Raw genomic sequence first — 13,800 nt, 5'->3', positions numbered from 1 at the left:
TCTCCCCGAGGGAGTACAGTACCTTCAAATGTGATTTAAGTAATTCTCTGGCAAACCTCCAAATTTCAGACCAAGCTCTACATATATTTCACAGTTTTATGACCCAATCACATCCTGTTCTATTACTGGCATACATACATGTAAGGAAACATGCAGCTGTGCAGCAGCAGTATTTGCAGTTACCTTATGTACTCTAGCTGTAGCCACTCACACAGCCACTCACTTTGGTTACTTTGATTCACTTTGGGACACTTGAAATGACACTCTAAACTGCAAAAAACAGTTGTAGACTTCTGCATCTTGATAATGAATGGTTAAAGAACAAAGGCAAACCTCTTTTCTACTCGGGACGGTAATCGAGAACTGTTTCCAGTTGAGAAATCCATGAATGTGATGTATTTGACACCCCATGCATAAGTGCCACGGCTTCCCAACTGAGCGGTACGGCCATTACCGAGGGGAAATATTCTATGTTATAATAACACGAGTGCCATGCAGGCAGGCTCAGTGGATTTTCTTTTACTAAGAAAACCTAAATGAACATACTGTACAAACATTCTCTCGTTTCATCAATTTTAGATGTTGACAGACAGACAATGTCTGAAACAAAAGATAATGAAGCAGTTGATACTTTTTTCCACTCACCAATCTGATCAAGAATTAATAAGGGAATTGATAAAGAATCAAACGGAGAAGCAGAACTGATAATAGCATAATGGTATCAGTAAAATCCCTCTACCACAAACACAGTACTAATGCACCACACATATCATGAACCTCCTAATAAATGTCAGCGAAAAGGAGAAAGTCATTATAGCAGAGTCCAACCACTGCTTCAGGTCGACACTGTAACCGCCTGACAGCTGCAGCAGGTCCACTGCTTTCAGTTGTCACTGTTGTGATGTGTGTGTGTGTGTGTGTGTGTGTGTGTGTGTGTGTGTGTGTGTGTGTGTGTGTGCATGTGCGTGTGTGACAGAGTGCCTGCACACTCTTAAACTATGTACTCTCTCACTAAACTACATTGATGAATTCATCTGAGATTGATGTTATGGTTTAATCACGGTTGTATTGTGTGTAGGTTTGGTCCACCTTCCATCTTGCAATTTCTTTTTTTCTTTCTAATCAATCTGATAAATTTTTCCCATCCCTTGGACAGCGGGACGCCCTTAAGTTGCAGCCACGGGGTATGAACATGAGAATAAAGGTGGCATTTAAAGCTTTACCAGACCAACAGTGAAACGATACTACAAATGATCGTTACTGCCATTTACCCCTGAGGAAGGCCGTCAGGGATTTCCATGGAAACCAACACCAGATCTGAGGCGTACCGCCTAATCTTAATCAGCGACTGTTGAGGGCAGGCATGTGAGCCACTTTGTACCCTACTGTTTGAGGAAATTGAAGTTTTTAAGTACAAACGCTGCCATTCAACTGCAATCATTTTCAGAGTTAGCATGTTTAAAAAGCATTGTTTTATTTGTTTATGTGTTTGTGGGTCTTCGCACCATTCAACCTTGTGTTTGGCTGAGTTGAGTCATGAGTTTACTTTTCTCTTTCAATGATTTCCTTGATCATTCTCGACTCGCTGAGGCGTTGGAGGTGGAAATACGTCTGCCTGTGAGCAACTGAGCCCAACTTCTTCTTCTCTGAGGGATCATTGTTTCCTCTTAGCTCAATACACATGGATCACTGAGTTATTCAGGGAATATAGGCCAAGTTATTCTGATATCCTCCCCCTCGAGAGAGTAAGGGGACATTCCAGCGGCTCAAGTGGAGCAACAGTAAAAAAGAGTCTCTCTCGCTTCAGTGGATACAGGTCACAGAAAGCAAAGGCCTTCAGCACAGTGACCAACTACAGGCTCTTTGTCTGCCACTGGGTCTTAGAGCGATATTTCACTTTGGTGTAGCTTTGCTTAAAGCTTTGGCTAAATACGTCTCCTGAGCTGAGTTTTTTACTCAGATAAACCGTACATGTATGTAGGAGGTGTTTTTAAAATTCTCTCTAGAATAAAAAATCTGAAAAATCAAATAACTAAGCAACAATGCATGTCTCTACATTAGCTACTTGTTCAGTCTTCACACAATGTATTACATGTGTGTTGAAGTAAAGCCTGCTATTACATTCATTATACATTATTCATTATAGATTACAGATTACATGGACACCTTGAACTCAGCCAGCCACTAACTGCTCCCTGTATGCAGTCCCTATGTACTAATAGTATATTTCATTTGAAAGTATTTTTTGCACTTTGTTGCTACGCCTCAATGACATGCGTAAACAACAGTCTGTACTTTAATTATCCTGCAGTTGTTTTTAATATGCTTTTTAATCATCTTTTTGGAGACTTTGTTTCCTTGTGCACAACTATGATGAAAATAAATAAATGAGACAAGACAAGAGGGAGAAATAAGAGGAGGAAGAATAAGGAGGAAGATAAAGATAGAAATGAATGCTCCTAAACTGCTTCATCTGATTTATATACCTATTCTTAGATTTAGATTGATTTTATGTCTCTTTGATTTGGTGTATAAATAGAAATTTATTTTATCTTTTATTCATTATTTATTTCCTTTATTTTGAACGTTTCTCCTTTCTCTTTTTTGTTTGCTTACTTTTTGATACTATTCCAAACTTCTCTTTTCTTATTTGTGAATGCACATTAATATAATTTTATAATTCTTTCACATGACTGAAAATGAGCATTGGCACAACATTATACTGTATGTACAATCGTCTTTGGCTCAATAGAGAATATTTGAGGGAAATATCTGGCTCTTTGAATGCTAAATGCTCCTCTGTGTTCACCAGCTAGGTGCTCGCTGTATGTGTCTGCTGTTTGGTGGTTGGCAGGTAGGGTGCAGTGGGTTTATCAGAGGTTTTATCACTGAAAACAGCTGCCTACTGTAACTACAAACAAGACTGATGAGAGTGGTGGCGGTGGATCAAAACAGCAAAGCTGCAGGTTGTAAAACCAAACTAATGAGCTGAAAGACGTTAATATGCTCCATAGAGCCGAGGGAAACGGCAGAGTCAATGATAATTCCTCGTGGGATTGTCACTACATTGTCACATTGCACATAGTTATTTAATCCATTATTCATCTAAAAATATAGTGCAGTTTTAATAGTAAAACGCTGCAGCTTTAATCCTATCAAGTGCTTTCCAGAACCAGCTGTCCGGTGCATTCACAAATACTGGACAGAAAAGGTTCATTCATAGCAGCCCAGTATGAACGCTGCACTCCAAGTGACTCCAACATAACACACACACACACACACACACACACACTGCACTCTGTGTTTGTACTTTTCCATAAACGGGCAGCCCGGCCGCCATGAGGTCATACCTCTGAGTTTGTACAGCTCTCCGTTGACAGAGTTTACAATGAACATGTGCGGAGCCTCGTCGCTCGGGGTTACAGAGGCCCCGATCAGGGGCAGGGACCCACGGGGCTTCTGGCTCTTCCCCTGCTCGTTGACAAAGTACTGCAGCTGTCCCAACTCTGGATCCAACACAAAGTACCTGGATGGGAGGAAAACACAGACAGAAGGAAGGAAGTTAAGAAAGTAATGGACCAGAGAGAGAGAGAAGTGGCGAGGAAAATAGAAGCTGCGCCGTTAATGTTATCATTATTTTGTTTTATATTGTCATTATCGCAGCTTGTTTACCGGTAAAACTTTTTTATATTCCTGTTGCACAAACTTTTCAGGATGTGGGAGAGATTAAGAAACCGAGGGAAAGGGCTATGAATAAGCGCAAGATGAGGCAAGAGAGAGCCGTCGTATAAGCGCGCAACACCCTTAAATTTCTCACCTTCCATGCAACAACGCCTGCAGGATATTATTTACCACGGCTCTCTTCACGCAAGATTCGTTACAAAAATATCCCTCCGTGCACATTGAAGCCTGTTTTCACCAACATCAAGCCAGCGGCTCAGTTCAAAATTACTCGAGGTAGCGATTAGTGCGGTCATCTTGAGCAGAGCCCACAGCTTGAGGCGTGAAAATTAAACCCCACATTTTCCCCTTTGTGATTAATGAATCACATTCAGTCAGTGGGTAATTGAATCTTTGCATCGCTTATTGCTGGCTGGACGATTCAAAGCCAGTCAGACACATAACCTGAGACACAAAGAAGCAGACACGTTTCATTTCCTGTGGCCAGGAAAGATTGTGTATGGCATTCAAGAAAGCGGCCTGTCTGGTCCTCTTAACGCTTTGTTCTGGTACTGCTGTTCAACACAGGCCAGAGTGGCACTGGGTGGCTTTGGCTGACCTTTCCATGTTTGTGTATAGTGGCCCGAGGTAACAGCCGTTGTCTTTGTCCTGTCTTCTAGTTCAGCACGGCCCTGCATTGCCCTCGTTTCCCTGAGATTCCCCGTGTTCACAATCGATGCTCTCTTTCCATCCGCAATTACAGAAGCAGCAGTATTGATCAGGCCTTTGCCGAGCGGCACAGACACAGCTTCGTCTCAACGCCACACCTTGGTTGTATGTGACGGCTGAAGAGATCGTAAGGTGTCAGCTGTCCTCTACAGCGTCTCACAAGTGTTGTTTTTCAATAGGTGTCACACAGATTTCAAAGAGCAGCAACAGTCCACTTCAATCAGCCCCCATGTTGTTGTTTCCCACAATAACACTGACACTTACTTTGCTTGGACATGGCCAGACAGATACTTTACTTAGCAATTTATCTGATTTATATTTTCGGGAGTAATTTATAGAATAGTGAAAAGTGTGAATCAGACTCCTAAAGCCCAAGGTGAGCTAAAGATATTTGATGTTTTAATTCATTGACTGATTTTAGGGATCTGCGATTCACATAGCCGAGGGTGACATCTTCAGATTTCTTGATTTGTCCAGTTAACAGTGAAAATCCTAAATGTGTTAAACTTTTAATGATAGAAAACAGAGAAAAGCAAGTAATACGTACAATTGAGGATTATTTTGACCTTATTAAGATCAAGTATCACATTCACTCAGTCATGGCAGGCCGCCAACTCAGTTTTTGGTCTCATTTTACATACAAATGATCCCAATGAGAAAATTGAAAATTTGGGAAAAAACATCAATACTGTTTAAACCCGTGCGTCCCTCACTTTTAGCCCTGCTAATAGGGATACCAATGTAGGTCTGATTGTCAGTCAACTACTTTGTTCCAGACTAAAAGATCTTAACTAGAGGAAGCATTGCCATGAAAATTGGTACAGACATTTATAGTGAGCAGAGGATACATTTTCCTCTTCTCTAGCGCAACCATCAGGTCAAATAATAATAATCAGGTCTAATTTGTCCAATAGTTTGTCTGAAACTAATTACGTTCTAATACGTGCTAATTAACAAATGAGGACAACTGAGATGGGAACAATAGTGAACAGTACACAGCAGTGTGATAGCATCGGCATTGTGAGCATGTTAGCATTTAGCTCAAAGCACCACTGTGTCAAAGTACAGCCTCAACAAGCCTCCTCAGCACTAGAAATATCCAACACGTTATGATAAAACATTACATCCTGAATGGCTTCAGTCTTCAAATATGCAAACTATAGGGGGACAAAGACCTCTGTTACTGCATCCTTCACATCAGGCATTTTCCCATGAACCCTTTAGTCCCCCAGGGAGGATGCAGTGAATACTGCTCTCTGAAAATTGATCCCCACTCACCGTCTTGCCCCCTTCCATCAGGAGAGCTGGTGATTTATGTCGACCACAGCCAACCAGGGAACAATCTGCCTGCGTCAGTTTCTATCCAGCCATCTCTTTTTCTCCCACACACACATACTGTACTGTATATGAAGCCTTATCTCCTGTTCAGTCAGCAGAGTGGAGGCTTTTACCGTTGACCCCTTCAGGCGGTCTTGCCTTTGCAGCGAAGCCACAATGCAGACCTTTAACATGATGGATGGTGCTGGGTAACAAACCTTGGGCTTTAAATTCAGCCTCTCATGTCATAGCAGTGCTGAAAATGCCCGACCTGCAGGGCCGCAGACTCCACAGTGAACCCCACTGTGAACTTTTCACCTTTGGAGGCGCGAGGATGTAACAAACTGGGCCAGAGCAAAGATAATGATAGGACGACACAGATGGAACATCGAAAGTTTGTCACACTGCATAAAAACAATTCATATCACTGAAGATTTTCATGCACAGAACAGTAAATTCAATATCAATTCCAGTGAATTTGTCTCAGTGTTCAATTAATTTTGCTTCTACAGCAGGTTATGGGTATGCTTGTCTATTGAAACAAGCAGAGGTTAATGGACTAGATTTGGTCAATATACACACTGCTGCATTCAAGATTAAAGCCAACAAAATAATACTAATGCAACAGAAACAAAATGCTGATGTTAAGCAGGTATAATGTTCACCATGTCCACCTTCTTTGTTTAACATGCTAAAATGTGCTAATTAGCACAAAACACAAAGACGATGATGAGGGAGACATGAATGTTTGTAGCAAATTTCATGGGAATCCATCCAAGAGTTTAGACATTTTACAAGAAACCACAAATGTCAGGTGGCGATGGAGGAAAAGTCTGCACAAAGTCTCATGTCAATATATCCAGTTATTGTTGTTGAGATGTTTCAGTCTGGACAAAAGCAGTGGACCTAATGACAATGTCATTCCTAAAGCGACACCACTGACATGGCTAAAAACCACTAGACCATCCATATAAAAAAAGACATGGAGGACAAAATCAAATTACTGTCAAATGTAGGCAAAAAAGCCAAAGATACGGAATAGCCAGACAGCATAAGGTCCCCAAAAGGCACCTTTGGATTCTTGCAACAATGGCTACAGGAAACCCCAAATCCAAGCACGACCGACATCGACCTTGAGACGACAATATGAACATTATGTAAAATACTGGAAAATGCACTATATGTTTAAGATTAAGTTTAAGATGTAACTCTGTCACTGAAAGACTCCTGTATACGTATTGTGTTTCCCATGTCAACCCACTATTTAGCTTGAAAATATTAATACAAATAAATGTGTCTAATGACGTATATCACAATTTTAAACTATTGGTTTAATCGGGATTAACATAGCTTTAGATGCATTTTCTGTCTAGAACTATGCTTTAACTTTTTTAGGCATGAGAAAACACTAAATTTAACTTTAGTGCCTTTTCTGATTTTCCATCAAAACTCATCCCTGCCTCACAGCTGTGAAATACAATCACTCATCCACTCATGGAAAGGATATCTGTAACAACAACGAACTTTCAGATACTCCTCCATTTTTTTTTGCTGATATCATTCAAGTAAATCACCACCATAACAATAACAACACTGTAAAAAAAGCTTAGTCGAGCACATTTATCCACGTCAACAGAAGAGAGCTGCCTAATGGCATTAACATTGATGCTTGCAGGAAATAGCTTGTCAGCAGAATTTGCATCTCCTCCCAGCTCCTTTGGCAGTTAATTCTGAAAAATGCTCTGAGGAACATCACAACAGCAGGAAGGCAGTAAATCACGCTAGTTATTGGCAGAAAATGTGAGTTCTACTTGTTCACTAATAAAATGTGTAGTGTCGTGGTGTCAAAGGGGTTATGTATAACCAATATTTTATTGTCACATACCATCATGGGAGGATCTTAAAGCTGCAGAAAGAGCTGCAGCTGAGAAAAGCTCTAAAACAATAGAAACAAAGGCCTGAGATATCTACTAATCACGCCAGTATGGCAAACAACAAGTCCAATATTCACTGGCTATTACATCTACTAGCTCCTGCATCTTTTACTTGATAAATGCTCAACTTTCTTCATCAGCCATTGAACTCATTCTCTTAGGCTCACTATACACTTGACTTTTCCAAATCTTCCAAACATGCACCACTTTCAGTTAATCTAGTGGTAACTTAACATGTTGGTGCCATGTCTGAACAAACACCAAGGTTAATTTTACATAAAATTTGCAATAGCAGTGTTAACACATTGGATCTAATAACATTTGTGTATCACTGACAACATACAGAGAAAGATCTTCTAAGACCGCTGTAATATATCTTCATCACTTATGCATGAAGAACCCCCTCATGGTGTGACGGGGTAATGTCTAAATGACAAGAAGACATCACTTCAACAGATTAATGAGGCGATTCCGTGTCTAAAAAGGGCTTTTTATATATGGGGGGCCGGCGAGAGCATTTAGACTCAAACAGAAAACTAAAGCAAAAAGCTGGTAAAAGCTGAAGTGTCAGGGCTCAGGGTTTGTCCATACAAGATACCTTCTTAACACAACAAAGATCTGATTCAATGTGAACCACAAAAATATCACTAATGCAGGTTCAGAAGTTGAGCTTGAGTTAAATGAAGGAGATCTTGGAGTGCAGGACTTTTAAATATAAATTTAACATTCAAGTTCTTTCCAGACGACTTCCGATAATGCTGATTAAGCCTATCACCGCCAGGTAAATCTCTCTGCACATTCTCATGCGGACACACCGATAATCATGTGTTTTATGTCATCCAGCAATGATCTGTGAATGAATATTCCTATATTCCAGCTACCAGCAAACTAAACAACAGCAGTGAAGACAGAAAAAACAAATAACCTCAAACGAAATTTAAATTCCTTAAAAAAAAAGGGCAGCAAAACACTAAACTTTTGACCCCACTGGCTTCACCTGCACACATGCTGCCTTACACTCTATGTGACTTACGCTCCAGTATTACCAGATCACCATGGCTTCAGGAGAGCCGAACACTGAAGAGCAAGAGATGATTTTAGTGTCAAAGAGGGACAGTACGCTGGTCATCTGGACCTGTTCTGAGTCGGGTATTGTGCAGAACGCGCCATGCAAGCGTGGACCGTGTATGAATATTTCTAAAAAGCTGATGACCAGCATGTCGCAGGCTGAATACCACCCGGCAGGGACCACCGCATAATTCCTTTTGAACGAGATTCAAAACAGCACAGTGAAATTACCCTGGAGATCGTATCTACTTTCCATATATTAATGTTCACACCAGGCCTGTCGTTCTGCAGTGCTTTGTTGGGTTTTTTTTTTCTGATTTTATTAAAAAGTTAATTCGTTATGATTATATTGCGTGTTTACAAGACTCGATGTTATCAATATTCCACTGTAATTGAACATTTGTACAATTCAATGCACCAATTATCGAATCAATTCATCTCATTTAATCATAACAGATAGGACTGGTCTACAGGAAACAGCAGTTTGCATGTTGGCTGTATCCAGTGTTGTGTTGGACACACTACAGAATGATTTATTGCTTGTGTATAGTGAATAATAGGAACCTTGATACAGAATCACAATATTGGTCTAAAAACATCTCACTTGGATTATTTTCCCACACCATACACCCTAAGTTGTCCTCCTCTTCTGTGCCAGAGAGACGCCCACCAGAGCCGCATTACCCCGACTCACAGCTTTGATCAGAGCAGCGCAGCAGTGCTCCTCTCCTGTGAGCACATCAGCAAAGAAATGATTCATCCCTCACAATGTACTCCCCACCCTGCTGACCGCTTAGCAAGACATAAATTTAGAATCTACACATGTAGCGTCATATCGTACAACGGCGTATCTGAAAGGGGAAATGAGAGAGCTGTGAATGTTTAGCATTCTGTGATCTGCATGCAAATGTTGGAATACCTACATGTGATGCACAAACTCTCATCAGGCTGAGAAAACCACATTAGGAACTAACAACAAGCAATATCTGCTGCATGAATAGCTGAACACTAGGCCTCATTTGCCTCTGCAGTTTGAAGATCTAAGGTCTTATTTTCTTATTTTGCTTTTTGAAACTACGTCCGTCTCCACCTTCATCACCCTGGAAACCAGCTTTGAACCTCCATCCACAGCCAGAAGCCTCTGATCTACTTCAACAACAAAATAACTAACTTCAACCTGAATTATTATTATAGGCTAAACATGACCAGCACACACACACACACACACACACACACACACACACACTAGGTCATGTGTTGTACACATTATGTCACAGTGACATGGTGAATTTTACAGAAATCTCGTCTGACACACGACCATATTTGTAACTTTAATAATAGACCCAAACCTCAGCAGGGACATTATCCAATCAGAGCATGCATATTAAACATGTTTTCAGTGTGCGTGTGTGTGTGAGTGTGAGTGTGAGTGTGAATGGATGTGTGTGTGTTTGTGTAAAATAAAGTACGGTAACTTGTAACTTGTTTGGTGTGGGAGTCTAGAGGCTCTGAAGTGTAGAGTTAACCTATTAATCCTGAAATCTTCTAGCACGACACTTGGAGGATGAGTAATCATACACACCAGTGAGTGTGTGCGTGTTTGTGTGTGTCTACTGAATTTCTATTGCTATGGGGACACGTTTTAGTTTTGGAGGGAACATTTTGACTTCTTCAACAATCAGACAGACAAGCAGGTTGTAAATAAACCAACAGTTTAACCAGAATACTGTGTCTGAAAGAATCATTCTGGGAATAAAATGACTGAATTCACACTTATTGTGCACACAACTGGGGCAAGTACGGTTAGTCATAGTTGAACCAAGATGTTGAGAAACCTGTCTGATATCTGAGTGCTCGTGTTCTCTGCTCCATTTAACGTCTTCTTACGGTGAAGACCCATTCAAAGCCAACAGCTCGCGCAAGATTACCTCCATTTGCAAGCTAGTAAGTAGCTTGCTCATTAGCCATCATTGTGTAAATAAGAAGCTATAATAATGACATGCATCCACTAACCTTCTTTTGTTGTCAATAATGATTTCCTTTGTATGTAAAAACACATTTTTCTTATAAATGTAGCGATATTATAAGCCAAAATCTAATACATGGATGCCAATTTCTGTTTTCTTAAAGGAATTTCATAAAGAACATCATGATAAAACCACTAAATCTTCTATTAGGCTTTAAACACTTTATATGTTTGTAATAATAGTAACTTGTTTATTGTTCGTCTACATTACTGCTTCAATAATTGCTGTGGACTATTTACCTTTATTCTTATGTATCTTTTTCTGTTCCTCTTTTATTCCTCTGTGAAATGTTGTTTTTATTGAAACTGAGAGATAAAGCTGTAGAATGTAAACTTCTTGGTGCACTACTGGATTACTTTTCTGTCCTTTTCTGTTTTTCAACAAATCTCTACACAGCTTTCAAAGGAAATGTATCTTGATTTGCATAAAGTAAAATTTTGATTGTGTTTCTGCAATCCAGCAATTAACATGACAAGTATAATGTAGATAGAAACAAAAAAATATATATGAAAAGCTTCAAAAACAACACCCAAGTTGAAATAAACTAAAATAGTCATTGCAGTCTGTTTGTCTACAGGTAAAAGAATGCATTATGTCACTGAGGTTCCTCACAAGTACAGCATGTATATGTGTGTATAGAAACAAAAAAATGGCTACCCAGCACATTTTCTCCAACACAAAACACACACAGCACCTACAGAACATAACAGCCCTTCACACTGACACATGGCCACCCACACAGTGGCAGAATTAGCTCCACTCAGGTCTGTTTCCTACCACGACACCGCCTGCCAAACACACACTATGTGCTGCTCCACGTGATAAATATTGGAACGTGACGGACGACTGTAATCACTCCAATAGTGACTTCCACCGGTGCACCGTCTCTCCTCCTGTCTGTACATACATGTTGTAGGCACTCAAACATATTAACTGTTTGTCAATGTTGGCCACATCTTGGAGGAAGATGGATCCTTCTCTTCTTCCTCCAATTTTAGAAACTTGATTTTGAACCAGATGCAACACAGGCTATAAGTTTTTTTTAATATTTCTATGCCAATCTCTAATAAAAACCTAATATACCATCATTAAGGTATCCCACAGGGTGCTCATGAGTTCAGGGATTTATGGAAAACTGCACTGTGGTGCATGGCAGTAGATTAGTACAGTAACTAATCAGGGTTTGTGTGCTCTAAGGAAACATTTAATCTGATCTGACTGCACTAAAAGAGGCTTTTTACTTTCGGGTCATATCTTCGGGATGTTTTAGTCTGTGCTGACTATCTGTGTCTACACATGCACTTGAGCTGGAGGCCGTGCCGCTTGCTCGGGTCGATGAGCCTGAACAGAGAACTCTCCTTGAAAGCTAGACCTTCGCCTTCAGCCACTTTGAAATTGAAACGGGAAAGGTATCATCACCTGAAAGAACAAACTGATCCTTTAAACACTTCCTGCTAAAAACTCAGCTTACAAATCAGCACATTCCTGCTCATGACACCCCCTGCCTTATATACTGTGATATCTGTTTGCATAAATGTGTGTTTAAGTGTTTGTGAGTGCAGAGGTGATCCCACATGAACATCATCCACAGTTTAGTTTTCGTTTGATCGATGCACCTCACTTTTAGATCTCGGAAATCTTGTTTTTAATCCAGGATGAATCTTGCACACGGGTGTTCCCTTGGGTGCACAGATGCAGTTCAGTGCATCATCCTGCTGTCAGTTTAATGGGAGAGCAAGGAGCAGCCATACTTGCTCTCCCTACCCCACGCCTCTCTTTTCTCTCCCCTCTCTCACACTGGCCTCCAGTCTGGATCACTACAGCTTCCTTCTTCTCTGCAGCACCGCTACAGCGACAATGGGACACTAGAAGTCGGTTATTTTTGTGGGCACATATCGGAGAAAAATAATTTCTATCCCAAAATCACACTGCAGCTGCAGGACAGGAATCCTGCATAATTCATGTTAACTGTACGGGAGGTTTGCAGCTTAGAGGAAATTCACAAGAAAATGCTCTCTATTCCTCTAAAATGCCCCAAACCACAACCAGATGTTTCGGATGTGGCTCACAACAACAACAACAACAACAACAACAAGTGCTGGATTGAGTAATATTCTTAAATTTTAAAAATTCACTCATAGCTTCTCATTAAAAACTCTCGGTCTGAATTGAGCAAATCAGACAGGACGGAGTGAACCCATAAATGCTGCATGAGGTACAGTCGCACAATAATGCACTGCTGTGATCTCCACAGTTGTTGCAGAGACATTCTTCATTATGAGAGCGGCTGCAGTGCCTCAGGAGCAGCAGAATATCAGACAACCACAGGATATGGCCACATTGAGCAGTAAAATGAAGCAATAAGGTAAGATCACAAACCACAGCGACCTGCAACAGGCAAACACACATACACAGAACCCAGGAGAGCATCTGTAGACGTTTCAGGCTAAATTTCCTCTATGCCAAGTTACCATTTCAGTAGGTACAACTATACAGTCAAAAGTGGAGAAAATGCACTGCTCACCTCACACTTGGCTGAGGTGCTGGAGGTAAAAATAACAAACGAAATTAAAAAAAAAAGCATCCACACACACACACACAGATTCTTACACAGACTAGATTGTGTAGATGCTCTTTCATTTAATTAGGTGCACACCTATACAATCCAATACAACCTCCCTAGAATGAATCCCGTCTTCGTGAATATTAAAACCAGAGCTGCTATGATTAGTCAATGAATCCAATGACCTACTTCAAACAATTTCAGATTCTCATTTGTGAGGATCTGCTGCTTTTCTTTGTCTTTTGTGATACTTCACTGAAGGATTTGACCTGCTGCTCGGACATAATGAGACATCGGAGGACTTGTGTGTGTTTCTCAGGATTTTTCTGACATTGTAAAGGCCCAACCATTAATCAGTTCATCAAAAAATATTCTTCAGATTAACTGATAAGGAAACAAAAGGTTAGTTACAGCTCTACTTATAGCAATAACTTGTGGTTGACAGACAGCTGTTGATTCCGCTCAGTGGTAGTTTTGTAATGCTGTGTGGTCGATGGTGCTG

At 40.5% G+C, this 13,800-nt stretch overlaps 1 protein-coding gene across 1 annotated transcript in view; it reads right to left on the bottom strand.

The window, feature by feature from the left end:
* LOC139215701 (oxysterol-binding protein-related protein 10-like) overlaps nucleotides 1-13,800 on the bottom strand; it is a 68,891-nt gene that overhangs the window by 53,607 nt on the left and 1,484 nt on the right. The window contains exon 2 of the mRNA XM_070846743.1: nucleotides 3,351-3,526. Coding sequence (XP_070702844.1) covers nucleotides 3,351-3,526 — 176 coding nt within the window. The remainder of the gene's footprint in view (nucleotides 1-3,350; nucleotides 3,527-13,800) is intronic.

Source organism: Pempheris klunzingeri, chromosome 16 (assembly GCF_042242105.1).
Source record: "Pempheris klunzingeri isolate RE-2024b chromosome 16, fPemKlu1.hap1, whole genome shotgun sequence".
Classification (NCBI taxonomy): Eukaryota; Metazoa; Chordata; class Actinopteri; order Acropomatiformes; family Pempheridae; genus Pempheris; species Pempheris klunzingeri.
This window is presented reverse-complemented; position numbering and strand designations above follow the sequence as displayed.